The sequence below is a fragment of the Salmo salar genome, chromosome ssa03, assembly GCF_905237065.1.
Source record: "Salmo salar chromosome ssa03, Ssal_v3.1, whole genome shotgun sequence".
Lineage (NCBI taxonomy): Eukaryota > Metazoa > Chordata > Actinopteri > Salmoniformes > Salmonidae > Salmo > Salmo salar.
In genome coordinates this window covers 79,092,107-79,117,897 of record NC_059444.1, presented here as the reverse complement: position 1 = coordinate 79,117,897, position 25,791 = coordinate 79,092,107, and the positions used below count along the sequence as shown (strand labels likewise).

Sequence of the window (25,791 nt, the reverse complement as noted above, 5' to 3'; positions counted from 1 at the left end):
CACAGGTAACCACTCCTAGGACCATTACACTGTAACACCTCTACACTACTACCTACACCATCACAGGTAACCACTCCTAGGACCATTACACTGTAACACCTCTACACTACTACCTACACCATCACAGGTAACCACTCCTAGGACCATTACACTGTAACACCTCTACACTACTACCTACACCATCACAGGTAACCACTCCTAGGACCATTACACTGTAACACCTCTACACTACTACCTACACCATCACAGGTAACCACTCCTAGGACCATTACACCGTAACACCTCTACACTATTACCTACTACCTACACCATCACAGGTAACCACTCCTAGGACCATTACACTGTAACACCTCTACACTACTACCGACACCATCACAGGTAACCACTCCTAGGACCATTACACTGTAACACCTCTACACTACTACCTACACCATCACAGGTAACCACTCCTAGGACCATTACACCGTAACACCTCTACACTATTACCTACTACCTACACCATCACAGGTAACCACTCCTAGGACCATTACACTGTAACACCTCTACACTACTACCTACACCATCACAGGTAACCACTCCTAGGACCATTACACCATAACACCTCTACACTACTACCTACACCATCACAGGTAACCACTCCTAGGACCATTACACTGTAACCCCTCTACACTACTACCGACACCATCACAGGTAACCACTCCTAGGACCATTACACCGTAACACCTCTACACTATTACCTACTACCTACACCATCACAGGTAACCACTCCTAGGACCATTACACAGTAATACCTCTACACTACTACCTACACCATCACAGGTAACCACTCCTAGGACCATTACACTGTAACACCTCTACACTACTACCTACACCATCACAGGTAACCACTCCTAGGACCATTACTCTGTAACACCTCTACACTACTACCTACACCATCACAGGTAACCACTCCTAGGACCATTACCCTGTAACACCTCTACACTACTACCTACACCATCACAGGTAACCACTCCTAGGACCATTACACTGTAACACCTCTACACTATTACCTACTACCTATACCATCACAGGTAACCACTCCTAGGACCATTACACTGTAACACCTCTACACTACTACCTACACCATCACAGGTAACCACTCCTAGGACCATTACACTGTAACACCTCTGATCACTATCAGTCTTTCTCTCTCTCTGTTCTGGTCCCTCTTATCCCCGAGGGGAAGAGCAGTACAGGACAGTACAGTGTGTCTGATAATGGAAAGGAGAAAAGGGGATACCTGGTCAGTTGTACAACTGAATGCATTCAACCCAAATGTGTCTTCCACATTTAATCCAAGCCCTCTGAATCAGAGAGGTGCGGGGGCTGCCTTAATCGACATCCACGTCATCATCGCCCGGGGAGCAATTGTTGTTGGGGTTAACTACCTCGCTCAAGGGAAGAACGGCACATTTTTACACCTTGCCGGCTTGGGGATTCAAATCATGGACTGTACTGTACTCTGATAGACATTGTGATAATGGTCTATAGCTAGGTGATGGACTGTACTGTACTCTGATAGACATTGTGATAATGGTCTATAGCTAGGTGATTGACTGTACTGTACTCTGATAGACATTGTGATAATGGTCTATAGCTAGGTGATGGACTGTACTGTACTCTGATAGACATTGTGATAATGGTCTATAGCTAGGTGATGGACTGTACTGTACTCTGATAGACATTGTGATAATGGTCTATAGCTAGGTGATGGACTGTACTGTAATCCGCACAGGGACTGTTTGTCCTGGCTGGCTAGTTTGGACTGGACTGACTAAGAGCTCTATATGTTTACAACCTTCTCTATCTGTTCAGACACAACATATTCCCCAGCTTCATCCCCCTACCACACACACACACACACACAGACACACACACGAACACACACACTATTCCCTTCCTCAGAGAGAAGATCCCAATAGCTTGTTGGGAGGGATGGAGGGCGTGATGGAGGATGACATGATGAGAGGGTCATATTATTAGAGCTCTAAAAGAAAACAAGCTCCTGCTGCTCCTTGTTGTCCTTCTCAGGTGTCCTCTTAACACATGATGCTCTCTCTCCCTCTCTTCTCTTGTTTAACTCCTCTTTCTTTCTTTTTCTCTCAATCTCCTCTTGTTTAACTCCCTCCCCTTTTTCACTCCCTCTCTTTCTCTCTCTCTCTCTCTCTCTCCCCCTCTCTCCTCTTGTTTAACTCCCTCTCATCTTTCACTCTCTCTCCCTCTCTCTCTCTTTCCTCTTGTTTAACCCCCCTCCCCTCTTTCAATCTCTCTCTCTCCATCTCTCTCTGGTCCTGGATTCTTCTCCTGCTGTGACGCAGAGTACACTGTGAGTATCCCACTGACGTTCCTTACACACGCACACACACACACACACACACACACACACACACACACACACACACACACACACACACACACACACACACTCCTCATTACGCCTCCAGAGTGGCGGAGCGGTCTAAGGCACTGCATTGTGGTGCTAGAAGTGTCACTACTACAGGGAGGAAGGTATGAGTGACAGTTGACTAGCCATGGGGGGACGGAGAGGAAGGTATGAGTGATAGTTGACTAGCCATGGGGGGATGGGAAGGAATGTATGAGTGATAGTTGACTAGCCATGAGGGGATGGGGAGGAAGGTATGAGTGATAGTTGACTAGCCATGGGGGATGGGGCAGAAGGTATGAGTGATAGTTGACTAGCCATGGGGGATGGGGAGGAAGGTATGAGTGATAGTTGACTAGCCATGGGGGGATGGGGCGGAAGGTATGAGTGATAGTTGACTAGCCATGGGGGATGGGGAGGAAGGTATGAGTGATAGTTGACTAGCCATGGGGGATGGGGCGGAAGGTATGAGTGATAGTTGACTAGCCATGGGGGATGGGGAGGAAGGTATGAGTGATAGTTGACTAGCCATGGGGGATGGGGAGGAAGGTATGAGTGATAGTTGACTAGCCATGGGGGGATGGGGAGGAAGGTATGAGTGATAGTTGACTAGCCATGAGGGGATGGGGAGGAAGGTATGAGTGATAGTTGACTAGCCATGGGGGGATGGGGCGGAAGGTATGAGTGATAGTTGACTAGCCATGGGGGGATGTAGAGGAAGGTATGAGTGATAGTTGACTAGCCATGGGGAGATGGGGAGGAAGGTATGAGTGATAGTTGACTAGCCATGGGGGATGGGGAGGAAGGTATGAGTGATAGTTGACTAGCCATGGGGGGATGGGGAGGAAGGTATGAGTGATAGTTGACTAGCCATGGGGGGACGGGGAGGAAGGTATGAGTGATAGTTGACTAGCCATGGGGGGACGGGGAGGAAGGTATGAGTGATAGTTGACTTGCCGTGGGGGGATGGGGAGGAAGGTATGAGTGATAGTTGACTTGAAATGGGGGGACGGGGGAGGAAGGTATGAGTGATAGTTGACTAGCCATGGGGGATGGGAAGGAAGGTATGAGTGATAGTTGACTAGCCATGGGGGGATGGGGAGGAAGGTATGAGTGATAGTTGACTAGCCATGGGGGGATGGGGAGGAAGGTATGAGTGATAGTTGACTTGAAATGGGGGACGGGGAGGAAGGTATGAGTGATAGTTGACTAGCCATGGGGGATGGGAAGGAAGGTATGAGTGATAGTTGACTAGCCATGGGGGGATGGGGAGGAAGGTATGAGTGATAGTTGACTAGCCATGGGGGGATGGGGAGGAAGGTATGAGTGATAGTTCACTTGCCGTGGGGGGATGGGGAGGAAGGTATGACTGATAGTTGACTAGCCATGGGGGGATGGGGAGGAAGGTATGAGTGAAAGTTGACTAACCATGGGGGGACGGAGAGGAAGGTTTGAGTGATAGTTGACTAGCCATGGGGGATGGGGCGGAAGGTATGAGTGATAGTTGACTAGCCATGGGGGATGGTGAGGAAGGTATGAGTGATAGTTGACTAGCCATGGGGGGATGGGGAGGAAGGTATGAGTGATAGTTGACTAGCCATGGGGGGACAGAGAGGAAGGTATGAGTGATAGTTGACTAGCCATGGGGGATGGGGAGGAAGGTATGAGTGATAGTTGACTAGCCATGGGGGATGGGGAGGAAGGTATGAGTGATAGTTGACTAGCCATGGGGGGATGGGGAGGAAGGTATGAGTGATAGTTGACTAGCCATGGGGGGATGGGGAGGAAGGTATGAGTGATAGTTGACTAGCTATGGGGGGATGGGGAGGAAGGTATGAGTGATAGTTGACTAGCCATGGGGGATGGGGAGGAAGGTATGAGTGATAGTTGACTAGCCATGGGGGATGGGGAGGAAGGTATGAGTGATAGTTGACTAGCCATGGGGGATGGGGAGGAAGGTATGAGTGATAGTTGACTAGCCATGGGGGGATGGGGAGGAAGGTCTGAGTGATAGTTGACTAGCCATGGGGGGATGGGGAGGAAGGTATGAGTGATAGTTGACTAGCCATGGGGGATGGGGAGGAAGGTATGAGTGATAGTTGACTAGCCATGGGGGGATGGGGAGGAAGGTATGAGTGATAGCTGACTAGCCATGGGGGATGGGGAGGAAGGTATGAGTGATAGTTGACTAGCCATGGGGGGATGGGAGGAAGGTATGAGTGATAGTTGACTAGCCATGGTGGGATGGGGAGGAAGGTATGAGTGATAGTTGACTAGCCATGGGGGATGGGGAGGAAGGTATGAGTGATAGTTGACTAGCCATGGGGGATGGGGAGGAAGGTATGAGTGATAGTTGACTAGCCATGGGGGATGGGGCGGAAGGTATGAGTGATAGTTGACTAGCCATGGGGGGATGGGGAGGAAGGTATGAGTGATAGTTGACTAGCCATGGGGGGATGGGGAGGAAGGTATGAGTGATAGTTGACTAGCCATGGGGGATGGGGAGGAAGGTATGAGTGATAGTTGACTAGCCATGGGGGGATGGGGAGGAAGGTATGAGTGATAGTTGACTAGCCATGGGGGGATGGGGAGGAAGGTATGAGTGATAGTTGACTAGCCATGGGGGATGGGGAGGAAGGTATGAGTGATAGTTGACTAGCCATGGGGGGATGGGGAGGAAGGTATGAGTGATAGTTGACTAGCCATGGGGGGATGGGGAGGAATGTATGAGTGATAGTTGACTAGCCATGGGGGATCGGGGGGGAAGGTATGAGTGATAGTTGACTAGCCATGGGGGGATCGGGGGGGAAGGTATGAGTGATAGTTGACTAGCCATGGGGGGATCGGGGGGGAGTTTCGGGGTGTGGACGAGGAGCCAGTAAATCCACAGGGCCATATAATATAATCATTATTACTGAAGACAGGGGCAATAAAACACATGCAATCACACTCAGCGTGACACACACACACACGTGCACACACACACACACACACACACACACACACTGCCCATAAAACCCCTCACCCTGCAGCCTGACCACAAAGACCCAGGGAGATATTCGCTCTGTCTTTCCTGAGCTCGTATGAATAGTCGTAGAAAGATTATATCCTGTCTCTCTTGGAGATCAGTTTCCCCAGTGCTCCACACCCTGTTGTAGACCAGGACGCACTATGTAGGCCCTATAGCGGGCCCTGGTCAAAACACTACATAGGCAATAAGGTCCCATTTGGGACATAACCTAAAAGTAGAGTGGTTAAATCCTAATCTACAATAGTGCACTACATAGGCAATAGGGTATTATTTGGGGCTCACAAATAGTCAAATATTGTCTTAATTGTCTCGATTCTGTGTGTAATCTCCTGCTGTTCTCTCCTCTTCTCTAGTGTTCCTTTCTGCCAAAGTTCTCCATTCACATAGAGACCAAGTATGAGGACAACAAAGGCAGCAATGACAATGTCAGTATGGTTGTCTGTGCATGGTCATGGTGTGTGTGAGTGGTCATGGTGTGTGTGAGTGGTCATGGTGTGTGTCTGTGCGGGGTCATGGTGTGTGTCTGTGAGTGGTCATGGTGTGTGTCTGTGAGTGGTAATGGTGTGTCTGGTCATGGTGTGTGTCTGTGTGGTCATGGTGTGTGTCTGTGTGTGGTCATGGTGTGTGTCTGTGCGTGGTCATGGTGTGTGTCTGTGAGTGGTCATGGTGTGTCTGGTCATGGTGTGTGGCTGTGAGTGGTCACGGTGTGTGGCTGTGAGTGGTCACGGTGTGTGTCTGTGAGTGGTCATGGTGTGTGTCTGTGCGTTGTCATGGTGTGTGTCTGTGAGTGGTCATGGTGTGTGTCTGTGTGTGGTCATGGTGTGTGTCTGTGTGTGGTCATGGTGTGTGTGAGTGGTCATGGTGTGTGTATGTGAGTGGTCGTGGTGTGTGTCTGTGCGGGGTCATGGTGTGTGTCTGTGAGTGGTCATGGTGTGTGTCTGTGAGTGTTAATGGTGTGTCTGGTCATGGTGTGTGTCTGTGTGGTCATGGTGTGTGTCTGTGTGTGGTCATGGTGTGTGTCTGTGCGTGGTCATGGTGTGTGTCTGTGAGTGGTCATGGTGTGTGTCTGTGCGTTGTCATGGTGTGTGTCTGTGCGTTGTCATGGTGTGTGTCTGTGAGTGGTCATGGTGTGTGTCTGTGAGTGGTCATGGTGTGTCTGGTCATGGTGCGTGGTTGTGAGTGGTCACGGTGTGTGGCTGTGAGTGGTCACGGTGTGTGTCTGTGAGTGGTCATGGTGTGTGTCTGTGCGTTGTCATGGTGTGTGTCTGTGAGTGGTCATGGTGTGTGTCTGTGTGTGGTCATGGTGTGTGTCTGTGTGTGGTCATGGTGTGTGTCTGTGTGTGGTCATGGTGTGTGTCTGTGTGTGGTCATGGTGTGTGTCTGTGAGTGGTCATGGTGTGTGTCTGTGAGTGGTCATGGTGTGTCTGGTCATGGTGTGTGGCTGTGCTTGGTCACGGTGTGTGGCTGTGAGTGGTCACGGTGTGTGTCTGTGAGTGGTCATGGTGTGTGTCTGTGAGTGGTTATGGTGTGTGTCTGTGAGTGGTTATGGTGTGTGTGAGTGGTCATGGTGTGACTGTGAGTGGTCATGGTGTGTGACTGTGAGTGGTCATGGTGTGTGTCTGTGAGTGGTCATGGTGTGTGTCTGTGAGTGGTTATGGTGTGTGTCTGTGAGTGGTCATGGTGTGTGTCTGTGAGGGGTCATGGTGTGTGTCTGTGCTTGGTCATGGTGTGTGTCTGTGCGTGGTCATGGTGTGTCTTGTCATGGTGTGTGTCTGTGAGTGGTCATGGTGTGTGTCTGTGAGTGGTCATGGTGTGTGTCTGTGAGGGGTCATGGTGTGTGTCTGTGAGGGGTCATGGTGTGTGTCTGTGAGTGGTCATGGTGTGTGTCTGTGCGTGGTCATGGTGTGTCTTGTCATGGTGTGTGTCTGTGAGTGGTCATGGTGTGTGTCTGTGAGTGGTCATGGTGTGTGTCTGTGCGTGGTCATGGTGTGTCTTGTCATGGTGTGTGTCTGTGCGTGGTCATGGTGTGTGTCTGGTCATGGTGTGTGTCTGTGAGTGGTCATGGTGTGTGTCTGTGCATTGTCATGGTGTGTGTCTTAGCGTGGCATGGTGTGTGTCTGTGAGTGGTCATGGTGTGTGTCTGTGTCTGGTCATGGTGTGTGTCTGTGAGTGGTCATGGTGTGTGTCTGTGAGTGGTCATAGTGTGTGTCTGTGAGTGGTCATGGTGTGTTTGTGAGTGGTCATGGTGTGTGTCTGTGAGTCGTCATGGTGTGTGTCTGTGAGTCGTCATGGTGTGTGTCTATGAGTCGTCATGGTGTGTCTGGTCATGGTGTGTGTCTGTGAGTGGTCATGGTGTGTGTCTGTGAGTGGTCATGGTGTGTGTCTGTGAGTCGTCATGGTGTGCATGGTCATGGTGTGTCTGGTCATGGTGTGTGTCTGTGGGTGGTCATGGTGTGTGTCTGTGTCTGGTGTGTGTCGGTGCGTGGTCGTGGTGTGTGTCTGTGAGTGGTCATGGTGTGTGTCTGTGAGGGGTCATGGTGTGTGTCTGTGCATGTGCACTTCAATGCCACATACAACATTCAGTCTCATCTTCTTCTGTCTCTCACTTCTAAACGAGTGGGTGGAGTCAGAACAGTGGGATGCTGGGATGAATAAGAACACTGGTCTAATATATTCACAATGGCCTGCTAATTGCCCCAGCCAACTCATCAGAATGCACGTTTATTGCATTGGCTAGCCTCTCCCTCACTAATATCAATGAGATTACCATTCAGTCTGTGGGCTTCAATGCCTATATTCATAAAGCATCTTTAGTAGGAGTGCTGATCGAGGATCAGGTGTGTGTCTGTGTGATCTTATTCATAAAAGTCAAAACTGATCCTAGATCAGCACTCCAACTCTGAGAGGCTTTATGCATATGGGCCCAGGCCTCCGAGTCAAGTGGAAGTGGTTCTTTCTCCAGCCTTTCCATGTGGAGCATATCAAATCAACTTGGATATGGATTTATGCATTGGGGCGGCAGGTAGCCTAGTGGTTAGAGACAGGTAGCCTAGTGGTTAGAGACAGGTAGCCTAGTGGTTAGAGGCGGGTAGCCTAGTGGTTAGAGGCGGGTAGCAGCCTAGTGGTTAGAGACAGGTAGCCCAGTGGTTAGAGGCGGGTAGCAGCCTAGTGGTTAGAGGCGGGTAGCAGCCTAGTGGTTAGAGGCGGGTAGCAGCCTAGTGGTTAGAGGCGGGTAGCAGCCTAGTGGTTAGAGGCGGGTAGCAGCCTAGTGGTTAGAGGCGGGTAGAATCCTAGTGGTTAGAGGCGGGTAGCATCCTAGTGGTTAGAGGCGGGCAGCAGCCTAGTGGTTAGAGGTGGGCAGCCTAGTGGTTAGAGGCGGGCAGCCTAGTGGTTAGAGGCGGGTAGCCTAGTGGTTAGAGACAGGTAGTCTAGTGGTTAGAGCATTGGGCCAGTAACCAAAAGGTTGCTAGATCAAATCCCTGAGCTGACAAGGTAAAACTCTGTCATTCTGCACCTGAACAAGACAGTTAACCCACTGTTCCTAGGCTGTCATGGTAAATAATAATTTGTTCTTAACTGATTTGCCTAGTTAAATAAAGATAAAAAAAACTATGGGGTGAAGGCAGTGTGTGTGGTGGTTGATCATCTCTACCATTCCCATCTCTCCACATACATCCTCTCTTTCTCCTTTCATCATGTTTGTATCGTATACCTCTGTGATAGGAGAGTTTATATCATATACCTCTGTGATAGGAGAGTTTATATCGTATACCTCTGTGTTTGTAGAGTTTATATCGTATACCTCTGTGATAGGAGAGTTTATATCATATACCTCTGTGTTTGTAGAGTTTATATCATATACCTCTGTGATAGGAGAGTTTATATCGTATACCTCTGTGTTTGTAGAGTTTATATCATATACCTCTGTGATAGGAGAGTTTATATCATATACCTCTGTGTTTGTAGAGTTTATATCTTATACCTCTGTGTTTGTAGAGTTTATATCGTATACCTCTGTGATAGGAGAGTTTATATCGTATACCTCTGTGATAGGAGAGTTTATATCGTATACCTCTGTGATAGGAGAGTTTATATTGTATACCTCTGTGATAGGAGAGTTTATATCTTATACCTCTGTGATAGGAGAGTTTATATCTTATACCTCTGTGATAGGAGAGTTTATATCATATACCTCTGTGTTTGTAGAGTTTATATCTTATACCTCTGTGTTTGTAGAGTTTATATCTTATACCTCTGTGATAGGAGAGTTTATACCATATACCTCTGTGTTTGTAGAGTTTATATCTTATACCTCTGTGTTTGTAGAGTTTATATCGTATACCTCTGTGATAGGAGAGTTTATATCGTATACCTCTATGATAGGAGAGTTTATATCGTATAGCTCTGTGATAGGAGAGTTTATATCATATACCTCTGTGATAGGAGAGTTTATATCGTATACCTCTGTGATAGGAGAGTTTATATCGTATACCTCTATGATAGGAGAGTTTATATCGTATACCTCTGTGATAGGAGAGTTTATATCATATACCTCTGTGATAGGAGAGTTTATATCGTATACCTCTGTGATAGGAGAGTTTATATCGTATACCTCTATGATAGGAGAGTTTATATCGTATAGCTCTGTGATAGGAGAGTTTATATCATATACCTCTGTGATAGGAGAGTTTATATCGTATACCTCTGTGATAGGAGAGTTTATATCGTATACCTCTATGATAGGAGAGTTTATATCGTATACCTCTGTGATAGGAGAGTTTATATCATATACCTCTGTGATAGGAGAGTTTATATCGTATACCTCTGTGATAGGAGAGTTTATATCATATACCTCTGTGATAGGAGAGTTTATATCATATACCTCTGTGTTTGTAGAGTTTATATCGTATACCTCTGTGATAGGAGAGTTTATATCGTATACCTCTGTGATAGGAGAGTTTATATCATATACCTCTGTGATAGGAGAGTTTATATCATATACCTCTGTGATAGGAGAGTTTATGTCGTACTATTGGCACCCTATTGCCTGCACTGCATAGGCAATAAGGTGCCATTTGAGATGCGGACAACAGTTGTTTCCAGCCGCATTCACCTGCTGCATCTTCTTTTTCTGAGACTTGGTGTGTCAGGGAGAAAGGGATGATTGCCTACAGCTCCTTGGCTACAGATTTGAATTCCCTACAGTATGAAGGACTGATATTCAGACAATCAGAGAAAAGAGAGAAGGGGGTGCAAGATAGAAAGGAAATAAGATATAGGGAGATATTGTGTGTCTGTCTGCATGTCTGATACAGTCCTTTAAACAGGGACTGTTGCTTCTTGTTCCTCTCACCACTGAACCTCATTTCCTGGTGGGGGACACATTCACATTACCATTCCACAACATTTACATCATGTCATATAATACAAATGATCCTGTCTGTCCTGGGTCGTGTTCATTAGGACATAATGGAAACCGTTTTAAAACGTTTTGCTATAGACAAAAGAATATAAAAGTTTCTTATTGGACATTTCCAGGTAATCCCTCCCTGTTTCAGCTGATTTTCTTGTGTTTGGTGCAAAATGAACACGACCCTGACTTCATTCCTGAGACTAAAGTATGTATTTACTGAATTTTAAATTCATCCCATCAATGCCTCAATTTCCCAAGGCTTACTTCCTCTACTCTCAAAGACATCATTACTCAGTTCTGTTTTTCATCCTCCCAGTCTACTTATCATGCAAAGGTTGGTAGATGAATATACATTGATGTCAGTAATGGATGGATTTTTGTCCAGATTATTCAACTATTTCAAGGAGGTTATTACTGCACCAGCTCTGTCTCCTGTTTCTTTCTCCCTGCTAAATTAGCTAAATGTATCCTCCTGGCGAAAGCACCTGTCACCTGACTAGGTCTAATGGCTTTAATGGGGAAAGGAGTAAAGCATTCATAACCGTTAAAAGCCTCGCTTTCCCCCTTCAAACAATGTGATTCTCTATATGATTGGCAGCTCTGGTTGATCAGTATCATGCAATGCTCGCTCTCTCAACTTACCCAAACATCAGAGCTCCACCTAGTGGTTGCTGTGGGAATGACCGTTCATTAAGCTTCACTCCTAAGATCACTGATATCTACATAGATAAGGTGTTGCTGAAATACAAAGTCCTCATCATGGGTGTCCCTACATCTTAGACTTGGAGAACAGTTGATTATGTTCTCTCTCTCTCTCTCTTTTGCTCTCTCTCTTTCTCTAAAATTACATGCCCATCTCTTTTTCTCTATCCCTCAGATCTTTGACAGCGAGCCCAAAGGGGAGGAGGAGATAGAGGTGTGCTTAGTGGATATCGCCTACGACGAGATCCCAGAGCGCTACTACAAGGAGTCTGAGGTGAGGAGGTCAAAGGTTAGAAGTCAAGGGTTAGGAATCCCAAGTCACTGTTTCAACAGCAGTGGACATCGACAGTCACAATTTGCCATCGTTTTCCAGTACAAGTCTGTACTTGTACACTCACCAGCATGGATTTAAAACCATATGATTGGTCTAAGCATTGGCTGGCGTAAGTTTCCACCATTGTTAAACCCATGTTAGAAAGTGTGGAAGTGTACTTTTTGGAAGGAGTGGGGGGTTAACTCTCGGTGCTAGCAACCTGGTCATTTCACAAAGTCAGAAAAGGTGTAAGAGGGTGATAACAGAATATCTAAGAGAATACAGTATTAGAAAAACTGCACTATCTAGAACCTAAAAGGGTTCTTTGGCTGACCCCATAGGAGAACCCTTTGAAGAACCCTTTTTTGGTTCCAGGTAGAACTACTTTGGTTCCAGGTTGAACCCTTCTACCTGGAACCAAAAAGGGTTCTCCTATGGGGACAGCCGAAGAACCCTTTTGGAACCCTTTTTTCTAAGAGCGTATACAAATCCCCATTTATCATTTATCATTTGCTCATCTCTCCTCTCAGCCCTGAGGGTCAGCTAGCTGCTAGTTTCATCAGATAGAGAGAGAGACCTCTAGCTGGTCATATCTCTCCTCTCAGCCCTGAGGGTCAGCTAGCTGCTAGTTTCATCAGAGAGAGACCTCTAGCTGGTCATATCTCTCCTCTCAGCCCTGAGGGTCAGCTAGCTGCTAGTTTCATCAGAGAGAGACCTCTAGCTGGGCCGGTCCTCGTCATATCTCTCCTCTCAGCCCTGAGGGTCAGCTAGCTGCTAGTTTCATCAGAGAGAGAGACCTCTAGCTGGTCATATCTCTCCTCTCAGCCCTGAGGGTCAGCTAGCTGCTAGTTTCATCAGAGAGAGAGACCTCTAGCTGGTCATATCTCTCCTCTCAGCCCTGAGGGTCAGCTAGCTGCTAGTTTCATCAGAGAGAGAGACCTCTAGCTGGTCATATCTCTCCTCTCAGCCCTGAGCACTTAAACCTCTAGCTGGTCATATCTCTCCTCTCAGCCCTGAGGGTCAGCTAGCTGCTAGTTTCATCAGAGAGAGAGACCTCTAGCTGGTCATGGCTGCCATTAACCATGTTCACCGCTGTATCCCTGCTCTCCGTCACGTTCCATTCTTCGCTCTTCACAAGCCCCAGGGAGGGTTGATGTAGGGGTGGATGGAGGGAAGGGGGTGGAGGGATGGAGGAATACATGGTGTTATCTTCCTCAAACAGCGTCTTACAGCTTCTCACTCCTCTGATCACCAACTGGCTCTCTGCCTCTCCATACGTGTGTGTGTGTGTGTGTGTGTGTGTGTGTGTGTGTGTGTGTGTGTGTGTGTGTGTGTGTGTGTGTGTGTGTGTGTGTGTGTGTGTGTGTGTGTGTGTGTGGTGGAGGGGGGTGGGGGGTTATACCATGTCTGTTATTAGAGTCAGGGGGACAGCAGTGGATCTGTTTTTTATGTTTGAACAGAGGATGGGAATTGATGCCCTAGCCACCAGATGCTTTTTCCTGGAATACAATATAATGTCAACCAGCCTATTTAAGTATATTTGATTTGATCTGAGCCATTTTTAGATCCCTGATACCTGCTGTGTTCAGGAGAGCATGGACTTAGTCTCATATGTTGCCAACTGCAGTAACGTTTCACCTGGCATTGTTCAAATGTACATACAAAGAGATGATTTTGACAGATGGTCATACTATTACATTAAGCTAGGAATGCAAAATTCTGGTAAATTTCCCCAAATTCTCAGATTTTCCAGAAATCCTGGTTGGAATAATCCTGGAATCAGGAAGGAATAAACAAATTAATTGTAATTTTCCAACCAGGATTTACAGAAACCTGGGAATTTTGGGAAAGTTGCTGGAATTTTGCTACCATAATTCAGACCTATTTCACATTATACCAGAACAATGATATACAGTTGAAGTCGGAAGTTTACATACACCTTAGCCAAATACATTTAAACTCAGTTTTTCACAATTGCTGACATTTTATCCCAGTAAAACTTCGCTGTCTTAGGTCAGTTAGAATCACCACTTTATTTTAAGACTGTGAAATGTCAGAATAATAGTAGAGGGATTTATTTCAGCTTTTATTTCTTTCATCACATTCCCAGTGGGTCAGAAGTTTACATGCACTCAATTAGTATTTGGTAGCATTGCCTTTAAATTGTGTAACTTGGGTCAAACGTTTCAGGTAGGCTTCCACAAGCTTCCCACAATATGTTGGGTGAATTTTGGCCCATTCCTCCTGACAGAGCTGGTGTAAATGAGTCAGGTTTCTAGGCCTCCTTGCCCACACATGCTTTTTCAGTTCTGCTCACAAATTCTCTATAGGATTGAGGTCAGGGCTTTGTGATGGCCACTCCAATACCTTGACTTTGTTGTCCTTAAGCCATTTTGCCACAACTTTGGAAGTATGCTTGGGGTCATTGTCCATTTGGAAGACCTATTTGCGACCAAGCTTTAACTTCCTGACTGATGTCTTGAGATGTTTCTTCAATATATCCACATAATTTTCCTGCCTCATGATGCCATCTATTTTGTGAAGTGCACCAGTCCCTCCTGCAGCAAAGCACCCCCACAACATGATGCTGCCACCCCCGTGCTTCACGGTTGGGATGGTGTTCTTCGGCTTGCAAGCCTCCATTTTTCCTCCAAACATAACGATGGTCATCATGGCCAAACAGTTCTATTTCTGTTTCATCAGACCAGAGGACATTTCTCCAAAAAGTATGATCTGCAGTTGCAAACCATAGTCTGGGTTTTTTTATGGTGGTTTTGGAGCAGTGACTTCTTCCTTGCTGAGCGGCCTTTCAGGTTATGTCGATTTAGGACTCGTTTTACTGTGGATATAGATACTTTTGTACCCGTTTCCTCCAGCATCTTCACAAGGTCCTTTGCAGTTGTTCTGGGATTGATTTGCACTTTTCGCACCAAAGTACGTTCATCTCTAAGAGACGGAACGTGTCTCCTTCCTGTGCAGTATGACGGCTGCGTGGTGCCATGGTGTTTATACTTGCGTACTATTGTTTGTACAGATGAACGTGGTACCTTCGGGTGTTTGGAAATTGCTCCCAAGGATGAACCAGACTTGTGGAGGTCTACAATTTTTTTCTGAGGCCTTGGCTGATTTTTATTTTTATTTTCCCATGATGTCAAGCAAAGAGACACTGAGTTTGAAGGTAGGCCTTGAAATACATCCACAGGTACACCTCCAATTGACTCAAATGATGTCAATTAGCCTATCAGAAGCTTCTAAAGCCATGACATAATTTTCTAGAATTTTCCAAGCTGTTTAAAGGCACAGTCATCTTAGTGTATGTAAACTTCTGACCCACTGGAATTGTGATACCGTGAATTATAAGTGAAATAATCTGTCTGTAAACAATTGTTGGAAAAATTACTTGTGTCAGGCACAAAGTAGATGTCCTAACCGACTTGTCAAAACTATAGTTTGTTAACAAGAAATTTGTGGAGTGATTGAAAAACGAGTTTTAATGACTCCAACCTAAGTGTATGTAAACTTCCGACTTTAACTGTATAACTTGGTAATGTGCTCAAAGCACAGAAGTTTTCCTGCCAACATAAAAAAATACTCTAGGTTCTAGGCCATAACAAGTTTGTGGCTTGACGGTATGCAGCTACTGATGAAAGTGACGCATAAATCGTCAACATCTAAATTTGTTGGTCGTTTCGGGGAGAATTGTAGCATTTCCACTAACCCTAAACCTAACCGTTGTCCTAACCTTAACCTAATGCTCCTAACCTGCTAGGTTAATTATCCTATCCTGCTGTGTAAATTCTCCTGACCTGCTAGGTTATTATCCTACTCTGCTCTGTAAATTCTCCTAACCTGCTAGGTTAATTATCGTATCCTGCTGCGTAAGTTCTCCTAACCTGCTAGGTTATTATTCTCTCCTGCTCCGTAAGTTCTCCTAACCTGCTAGGTTAATTATCGTATCCTACTGCGTAAGTTCTCCTAACCTGCTAGGTTAATTATCGTATCCTGCTGCGTATGTTCTCCTAACCTGCTAGGTTATTATTCTCTCCTGCTCCGTAAGTTCTCCTAACCTGCTAGATTAATTATCCTATCTTGCTGCGTAAGTTCTCCTAACCTGCTAGGTTAATTATCGTATCCTGCTGCGTAAGTTCTCCTAACCTGCTAGGTTATTATTCTCTCCTGCTCCGTAAGTTCTCCTAACCTGCTAGGTTAATTGTCCTATCCTGCTGCGTAAGTTCTCCTAACCTGCTAGGTTAATTATCGTATCCTACTGCGTAAGTTCTCCTAACCTGCTAGGTTAATTGTCCTATCCTGCTGCGTAAGTTCTCCTAACCTGCTAGGTTATTATCCTATCCTGCTCCGTAAGTTCTCCTAACCTGCTAGGTTAATTATCGTATCCTACTGCGTAAGTTCTCCTAACCTGCTAGGTTATTATCCTATCCTGCTCCGTAAGTTCTCCTAACCTGCTAGGTTAATTATCGTATCCTACTGCGTAAGTTCTCCTAACCTGCTAGGTTAATTGTCCTATCCTGCTGCGTAAGTTCTCCTAACCTGCTAGGTTAATTGTCCTATCCTGCTGCGTAAGTTCTCCTAACCTGCTAGGTTAATTATCGTATCCTACTGCGTAAGTTCTCCTAACCTGCTAGGTTAATTGTCCTATCCTGCTGCGTAAGTTCTCCTAACCTGCTAGGTTAATTATCCTATCCTGCTGCGTAAGTTCTCCTAACCTGCTAGGTTAATTATCCTATCCTGCTGCGTAAGTTCTCCTAACCTGCTACATAAAGTTAATTCTGTATACCATCTAGTCCTTACTCCATAACAAGGGCCCAGAGTTCTCTCCTGGTAAGGTCACATGATCATGAAACACCCCCACACACCTTTGATCCAACCTAATCTAACTTTATAACGCGTCTCATCTGCAATCACGTAAAGTGCCTTCAAGTGTATCCTCCTGTGCACAGCATGTGAGTGTGTGTTTCTGTGTGTACGTGTACGTGTACGTGTGTGTGTGTGTGTGTGAGACGCATCCCTTCTCACCATCCCAACACTGAGACACCTGACCTAGCTAATGAGCATTAGAGTATAATGAGCCCCCAGGGAAGTGTGATTAATTCATGCGTAATGGGTACTGTTTGTAACGAGAACCCCCCCCCCCCCCCGAGCGGGCTGCTCCAGGCTGAGCTCTCCATGAGACTTGTACCCACCTGGTACCTACCATCCATTCTGCTGGGCTGCTGGACAAAGAAAACATGGTTCATTCATACTTGTCAGGATGTTTACTGCAAAACTCATTGGGTCGGAATTGAATTGCATTCCTGTATAGAGACATAACAATGAGGTGACACAGTGGCACTAAGCTCATGAGGTATGTGAAAGTTATATTCTTCAATGTCACTATGTCAAAAGAAGTCCAACATTGGATGTACCAATCCCGGACTGTAGCTTTAATACTGTCCATACTGTGTTTCCATGGTTCCCTGTAGGACTTGCGGTACTTTAAATCAGAGAAGACAGACCGGGGTGTTCTACAGGAGGGCTGGATCGACAACCAGGAACCCATCATGTGCTCCTACAAACTGGTGACAGTCAAGTTCGAGGTGTGGGGTCTTCAGACACGGGTGGAGCAGTTTGTTCACAAGGTCAGTCCAGTTATGTCCACCCACCATTTCTGTATCCACACACCCACACACAGACAGACAGGGACAGACAGGGATGCACAGGCAAAAACACACTGGCGTTCTTCACTTCTTGCCCTCTCCCAATATAACTTGGTCAGCCATCCATTTCCTCTCCCTTCAATTCAATTTAGCCCCCCTCCACCCCTACCTATTCCCCTGTTCCCCCTCTGAGTTGTGCCTCTCCTTGCCTGAGGGTCTCTTTCCCTGACATCACACACACAGCATTACTCATATAGGGGCACACATGGCTAACATTAACTGGTGGAGGAGTGGAAGAAAGACAGAGAACAACTTAAAGTTCATCCTCTCTGACTCACCTGTCCTCTCACTAAGTCTTCTAACTTCCTTTCCTCTCTGACTCACCTGTCCTCTCACTAAGTCTTCTAACTTCCTTTCTTCTCTGACTCACCTGTCCTCTCACTAAGTCTTCTAACTTCCTTTCCTCTCTGACATACCTGTCCTCTCACTAAGTCTTCTAACTTCCTTTCCTCTCTGACATACCTGTCCTCTCACTAAGTCTTCTAACTTCCTTTCCTCTCTGACATACCTGTCCTCTCACTAAGTCTTCTAACTTCCTTTCCTCTCTGACATACCTGTCCTCTCACTAAGTCTTCTAACTTCCTTTCCTCTCTGACATACCTGTCCTCTCACTAAGTCTTCTAACTTCCTTTCCTCTCTGACATACCTGTCCTCTCACTAAGTCTTCTAACTTCCTTTCTTCTCTGACTCACCTGTCCTCTCACTAAGTCTTCTAACTTCCTTTCTTCTCTGACTCACCTGTCCTCTCACTAAGTCTTCTAACTTCCTTTCCTGTCCACCCTTCTTTCTTTCTTTCTCGCTCTCTTTCTCTCTCCCTCACTTTTCTCTCTCTCGCCCTCCCTCCCTTTCTTTCTTTCTTTCTTTCTTTCCCACTCTCCCTCTTTACCTTCCTTCTCCTTCTCTCTCCTTCCTCAGGTTATCCGTGATGTCCTGCTCCTAGGACACAGACAAGCCTTTGCCTGGGTGGATGAGTGGATTGGTGAGGTTGCGTCGCGTCTTGTCTCTGTCCCAGTTAGTTGACATGTACGCTCAGATGTGAGCTAGCTTGTTTATACTGTGTGTTTATATATATTATTATTATTATTATTAAATGTTTTAAATATATATTTCATAGTATTTGTATTTTATTGAGTAAGGAGATGGAGAGGGAGGGCGATGCAGACTAGTGCTGGGGCCAGGATTCTTACCCACGCTGAGGGGTGACGTGTATATGCTGCAGCGGCCCAGTTACCTGCTAGACCAGCCTCTGGCGCATAGCTGCTATCTACTTCTATGTGACCATGATCTTCACTCTGCCTAATGTAGGACCTAGGCCATGGCACCAAGCACTGCTACTATCTACTATCTGTATATTTGAGTTTGTGTTCATTTGTCTGTTTCCTGAAAGCGATCTCAAAATATCAGTAACTCATCTATACAAGCATTGATTTGTGTTAATAACCATTATTTTGTATGATGTTTTTAGTCTGAGAATTTCTTGTCTAAGCATGTCTTCACTGTTTCGGTGATTTGCTTCACTGTTTCAACATGAGCAAAAGGCTTATAAAATGGATCTGTGTGGCCAGGATGGTCAAACACAAGGTACACTGCAACAAGACTTGAGTTCAATACTACAGTGTTTAAAATACCTTAAGCGTTTGCTTTAACCTGCCTGGAGGGCCAGGTGGGCGGGGTTTGTATTTCCAATACTTTTTTATTGGTTCCAATGCAACAGGCAAGCTCAATCAACCCCAGCTTCACTATTTCAAATCATTTCTAACAGTATTGGAATGCAGATCTGACTGAAACTACACTTCTCACCCTGTTGTTACATTTGTTAGCGGCCTTTTTTTAGGAAAAAAGACAATTGATAGGCCAGACGACTCTTTCGTACATTTTGAATTATGTACTTAACTTTATACGTGTTTTTGAAAAGCTGACGCATTAGGATTGTCATGGAGAAGGAACATACATTTTCTTAATAATATCAATAATGATTCAATGTATTTATAAATGTTATTTTTAATCCCAGACCCCAGTCCCCTCAGGAGGCCTTTTGCCTTTTGGTAGGCCGTCAATGTAAATAAGAATTTGTTCTTAACTGGCTTGCCTAGTTAAATAAAGGTTACATTTTTTTTTAAATGATAAAGCCCATTTCTCACAACCAATACGCTTTCTCGCTGACCTTCATCAGAGAAGCTCCCACTTGAGATGTATCCACTGCAAGAGAATTATTCAGAGAGTCTACACACAGGTACAGAGAGCACTTGACTCAGTACTGTATGGGTCATAGGATGAGAGAAGGTGAGAGCATGCCAAGTGTCAGTAGCTATTTTATTTGGGGCTTACAGAGCCTGGCTTTAAAGATAGAGGAACATTTAAGACCACACGAGCCTGCTCTTTATCCCTATTCACATACATTAACCTTTATACAGTACATCATTAGCACAGTAGATACACTATAGCCTTAGGTCAATCTAGATTGCATTGTTCCCCTTCCTCCAAGAGCTGTGGGAGATTCAGTGAAAGTGGCTGTATCACTGGAGGCCACTGAGGGGAGGACGGCTCATAATAATGGCTGGAACGGAGTGAATAGAATGGCATCAAACACATTTGATACAATACCACCAATTCTACTCCAGTCATTACCACGAGCCTGTCCTCCCCAATTAAGGTGGCACCAACCTCCTGTGGGCTGTATATCATCTGGGTCATATTAATTTAGCACCAAACGGAAGAAAATCAACTGAATCTGAGGGACTACCTGTGCAATAAGAAAAACAAGTTTTTATTTTCTGTTGCAAAACGTTTTCAAACGTTGTGTGCCCTAAATGAACATGGCCCTGCTGTACAGCAGTGGTCCTTCCCTCCATCCTTGCATTGGGGTCTTCCACAGCCTACATTACTAAGGCTTGTCTAATAATATTCCTGAAAGCGTGTATCTTATGCCATAAACCACCACTATATCAAACCACCCTGTGTCCACCCACTAATGCACTCACTTCACATTAAAGGCCCAGTGCAGTCAAAAATGTGATTTTCTGTGTTTTATATTTATTTCCACACTACACTCTTACAAAAAATGGTTCCAAAAGGGTTCTTCAGATGTCCCCATAGGAGAACCCTTTTTGGTTCCAGGTACAACCTGTTTTGGTTATTTTTGTTTACATGTAGAACCCTCTGTAGAAAGGCTTCTACCTGGAACCAAAAGAGTTTTACCTGCAACCAAAAAGGGTTCTTCAAAGGGTTCTCCTATGCGGACAGCCGAAGAACCCTGTAAGGTTTTAGATAGCAACTTTTTTTCTAAGAGTGTATGAGGTTGGAATAATACTGTTAAATTGTGAACATTATGATAATTCCCTTTTAGTGTAAGAGCTATCTAAAATGTCAGCCTGTTTTGATGGGATGGAGTTTTGACCTGCCTGGTGACATCACCAGGTGGTAAATTAGTTCATAGACTGATAAGAGAGTTCCAAACCTCTCTGCCAATAACAGCTAGTTTTCAGTTCTCCCAACTCAGACCACTCCCAGACAGTCCTAGAAAAATTCTTGCTTCAGAAATTGTTCTTTGCTAAGATACAATTTTTGTTTCTATTTTACCATTTTAATTTAAATCAATCACAGTAAGGTACTTAATTGTTACCCCAAAATTATTTGATATTGAGATAAAAATGGCTGCATTGGACCTTTAACCTATATCCATACCTGCCCATGACTTACTCTATATCACCAAGGGGCTGGTTTCTCAGAGCCAGGTGAAGTTTGATTTAAATCATTCTCAATTGAGAATCTCAATTGAAAGTGCATTTTATTCCAGGACTATACTTAATTCAGTATAGAAACTGGCTCTCAGGGGGAAGGAAACAGTTTAGGGAACAGAAAAACCTTGTTTGAACGGGTTTATAACTTTATCATGCTGGTCAGAAAATTGGAGCAGAACACAGCTCTGGAATGGAAAGGCAGCACTCTAAATGTAGAATCAGACAATACTGGGCAGTTTCCTTGCTCCTCCTGCACCAAGTGCCCTAGCTAGCTAACAGGTGGCGCGGTGGTGGTCTGGAACATCTCCACAGATATAATGTGGGATGATGTGCAGGAGTACGAGAAACACATGCATGAGAAAACCAACATTAGAGTTGGCCATGTCCAACAACCACAGCATACCACAGCATAAACTCACCTGCCACCCACCGCCATCACTGGACGTGGTAGAGAGCCTTGAGACAGCCAGCCGTATGTCTTCACTCTTCCTTCACTGTTTCTCTGTCTGCTGGTGACTCATCTCCCTCTTCCTCACTGACTCATTTCATGTCATCCATTCAAACACACTCAAACGTTCATGCATTGTCATTGACTGCGTCAAACTTTATGCTTTGTTTGTCCTACCGGAACAGCACAGAACACGTGTACGGACCCAAACACACACACACACACACACACATACACAAGCACACAAGCGCACACACCAAAGCATGCACACACACACACACACACACACACATAAATGAGCAAGTCACTGTTAGCGTTTCACTGTTAGTCTACACATGTTTACAAAGCATGTGATGAATTTGATATGATTTGACACACACGCACACACACACACACACAAGCACAGACACACACACAGGCACAGACACACACACAAGCACAGACACACACAGACACTTGTGAGCAAGGATGATGACTGTGTTACTCTATCTCCTTTGGAACACACACAACTGATTATGAATTCAGATTTGTATTCAGAGCAGGGAACATCTTTTCATATATTTCTTGTATTAATCTCCAAGAGCCTTTGAAATGTAAGCTCTTTTAAATCCAACAGGTGAAGTCAGATACGAATTTACTGTATAATGTAATTGTGTTATTACGCTACAATGCTAAGACATACAGTTAAGACATACAGTAGATGTCATGGGGTTATAATATATCCCTCTCTCTCCCCTCCTGAAGAAATGACCATGGACGAGGTGAGAGAGTACGAGCGGGCCACCCAGGAGGCCACCAACCGTAAGATCGGCCCCTTCCCCCCATCCATCTCCATCACCGAGACCCCCCTGGCCTCAGTGGCCCGCAACGGGCCCTCCAGCGCCCCCTCCACCCCCCTCTCCACGGAGGCTCCAGAGTACCTCTCCGTGCCCAAGGACCGGCCCAGGAAGAAGTCAGCCCCAGAGACCTTGACCCTCCCCGACCCCAATCGCAGGGACTCAGGCTTCAGGCTGGCTAGCATCTTCTCCTGGGGCTCAACCCCTAGCCCCCAGCCTGAATGAGAGGGGGACCCATATGTGTGGTATACACCTATCTCCATTCAGGGGGTGGCTATGTACATCCATTTTGTCCCCTAGACAACTTATGTAAAAGGGAGTGTTGTTCACAGACCTCCTGTAACTTGGTGGTGTGGTAAACGCCTCTCCACAGACAGTTGCTGGTATCACCCTGAAGCCAACCACTGTCACCAACTAACTGTGTCTTGGTCTGCCTTTGCAGAGAGATAGTCAGTCTGATCACCACGCAACACTTGGAGAGGAGTCTCAAGGCACACACCAAATACATGTACGTGCAAACACATGCACACACACACACACACACACACACACACACACACACACACACACACACACACACACACACACACACACACACACACACACACACACACACACACACCACACACACAGAGTGTCTTTTAAAAACCTCTTAAACCTCTCCATTGGTCCCATAAAAACACAGCAACCAGCACCATCTACCAGCCAGAAAGCTCATGTGGAGGTCAATTATAGTCTGATTTAATTTAGTTCACATTCCTCTGAATACTTTGTGCTTCACTTCAGCGTCTCAGTCCTCTTTCATCTCAGTTGATACTGTATCTCAGGGTTTGTTACCTAGATACACAGAGATCTGATAAATAGACTCTTCAGTCAGCACACTCAATCTTTCTGCATATGGATATAAATGTGTGGGATGATCAAACTCATTTCCTCCTTCTTTCTCCTTGCAGTCAAGCCCTCTTATTGGTTGGAAATTGACGCCATGTAATTTCAGATGGAATTGTGTGTTGGTTGTTATTCATGGTTTGTTGTAGGTCGCTGTGAACAGTTAGAGTAAAACGGTGGATTTCAGGAGAGTGTTAATTTATCCTGTGTTTTGTTTTGTAAATATGTATATTTAAGAGTTATCTATTGTAAAAATGCTGAATTCATTGATGTCTTTCAGTGCTATGGAATTGCTGTAATCTGTGTATTGGAGAGAGAAAAGAGGTCTGTGTAGAGCTCTAAAGTGGAGGCGTTCTCTTTCTAAATCTGAATTCTGTTGCTATAGTTTTGTTGGCCATGGTGTCCTTTGAAAGACATATATAAAAATGCATGGTTTGAATATCCAGCCTCTGCTTTTCTTTTAAACTGGGGAGAAAATGTACCTTTGAAATGGCTGTCTTCTATACGGTCTGGTGCTTTTCCTTTGTTTGTTACAGACTACGACAGGACAAAACATGTCTGATCAATGTTGTGATTTGGCTTGTAGGGATGATTTAAGTCATGAATTTGCAATCATGTTGTTGTTGTGTTTTATATCAAATCAATAAATTAAATATTGCTCAAACATCTTGTGTCATTCATATAAACGAAATGACAATAAATGGGGGAATTGTGATATCTGTAGTTAATCAGTTTTTTGTTGAGTTTATTAAACTGAAATGACAAATGGGTTAGGTTAGTAGGGTCTGGCCCATTAGTCTGCAACTTGTCACTTGCAGTCACTGGATGCTTATTGTACGTTGAGGTAGGGTCCTTGCTATAGCTTTTTTACAACCAAACCTACATTGTTTATGTAAATAGTATGTTGTGGAAGGGTCCAGACACGTTTTTGTGTGATTTCACTTGTTTTTGAGAAACTTACCCCCAACCAATTTCCTCATCCTCGTTGTGCAGTATGGGGGCTCTGAAAACAACATGAACAAAGGCGCCAAAAACACTTTTAGAAACGCAAAAGCTCTAAGTATAGTGATGCAAGTCTTCGCATGTTGTACACATTAAATTGTGTTATTTCTAACTTCCGCAACGTTATATTCCATTTTGTTGAGACTCGAGTGATACCTCTCCATCCGTTCTACATGTAACTGTCAAAATAAAAGAAACACGAGTAAATGAGGAATACAAAGTATAATGAAAGCAGGTGCTACCACACAGGAAGTTCCAGACACTTGTAGAATCTATGCCAAGGCGCAGTGAAGCTGTTCTGGCGACTCGTGATGGCCCAAAGCCCTATTAAGACACTTTATGTTGGTGTTTCTTTTATTTTGTCAGTTACCTGTAGCAGCAGGCTACACAGAGAATGAAACAGCTGGATTGGGGAAGCAGCTCGAGTCGCAATAAATGGAATATAAAGTCCGTAATGACACAATTTCATGCTATACTGACAGCGTTTTTGTTTCTAAAAGGATGTATTTGGGGGTTTTTAGAGCATTTGTTCATATGTTTTCAGTGCCACCGTACTGCAAAACAAGGATGGGTGGTGTGAGAGCTTCAAGTTCCTTGGCGTCCACATCACCAACAAACTAACATGGTCCAAGCACACCAAGACAGCCGTGAGAGGGCACGACAAAACCTATTCCCCCTCAGGAGACTGAAAAGATTTGCCATGGGTCCTCAGATCCTCAAAAGGTTCTACAGCTGCACCATCGAGAGCATCCTGACTGGTTGCATCACTGCCTGGTATGGCAACTGCTCGGCCTCCAACCGCAAGGCACTACAGAGGGTACTACCAAACGACCCAGTACATCACTGGGGCCAAACTTCCTGCCATCCAGGACCTCTATACCAGGCGGTGTCAGAGGAAGGCCCTAAAAATTGTCAAAGACTCCAGCCACATAAGTCATAGACTGTTCTTTCCGCACGGCAAGCGGTACTGGAGAGCCAAGTCTAGGTCCAAGAGGCTTCTTAACAGCTTCTACCCCCAAGACATAAGACTCCTGAACATCTAATCAAATGGCTACCCAGACTATTTGCATTGCCCCCACCCCTCTTTTACACCGCTGCTACTCTCTGTTGTTATCATCTACGGATAGTCACTTTAATAACTCTACCTACATGTACATATTACCTCAACTAACTGGTGCCCGCGCACATTGACTCTGTACTGGTACCCCCTGTATATAGTCTCGCTATTGTTATTTTACTGCTGCTCTTTAATTACTTGCTAGTTTTATTTCTTAGTCTTATC

At 45.2% G+C, this 25,791-nt stretch overlaps 1 protein-coding gene across 2 annotated transcripts in view; it reads left to right on the top strand.

The window, feature by feature from the left end:
- The window catches only part of LOC106601779 (cytoplasmic phosphatidylinositol transfer protein 1), a 134,618-nt gene extending 110,436 nt beyond the window's left edge, over positions 1 to 24,182 (top strand). The window contains exons 4-9 of one of the 2 annotated variants that reach the window (XM_045715541.1): positions 2,358 to 2,365; positions 5,807 to 5,878; positions 11,744 to 11,842; positions 17,362 to 17,517; positions 18,511 to 18,574; positions 22,528 to 24,181. In XM_045715541.1, the coding sequence (XP_045571497.1) occupies positions 2,358 to 2,365; positions 5,807 to 5,878; positions 11,744 to 11,842; positions 17,362 to 17,517; positions 18,511 to 18,574; positions 22,528 to 22,844 (716 nt within the window). In that variant the 3' untranslated portion in view covers positions 22,845 to 24,181. Of the gene's footprint in view, positions 1 to 2,357; positions 2,366 to 5,806; positions 5,879 to 11,743; positions 11,843 to 17,361; positions 17,518 to 18,510; positions 18,575 to 22,527 lie in introns of both variants that reach the window. The other variant, XM_045715542.1, reaches the window with a different exon arrangement.
- Positions 24,183 to 25,791: the final 1,609 nt, after the last annotated feature.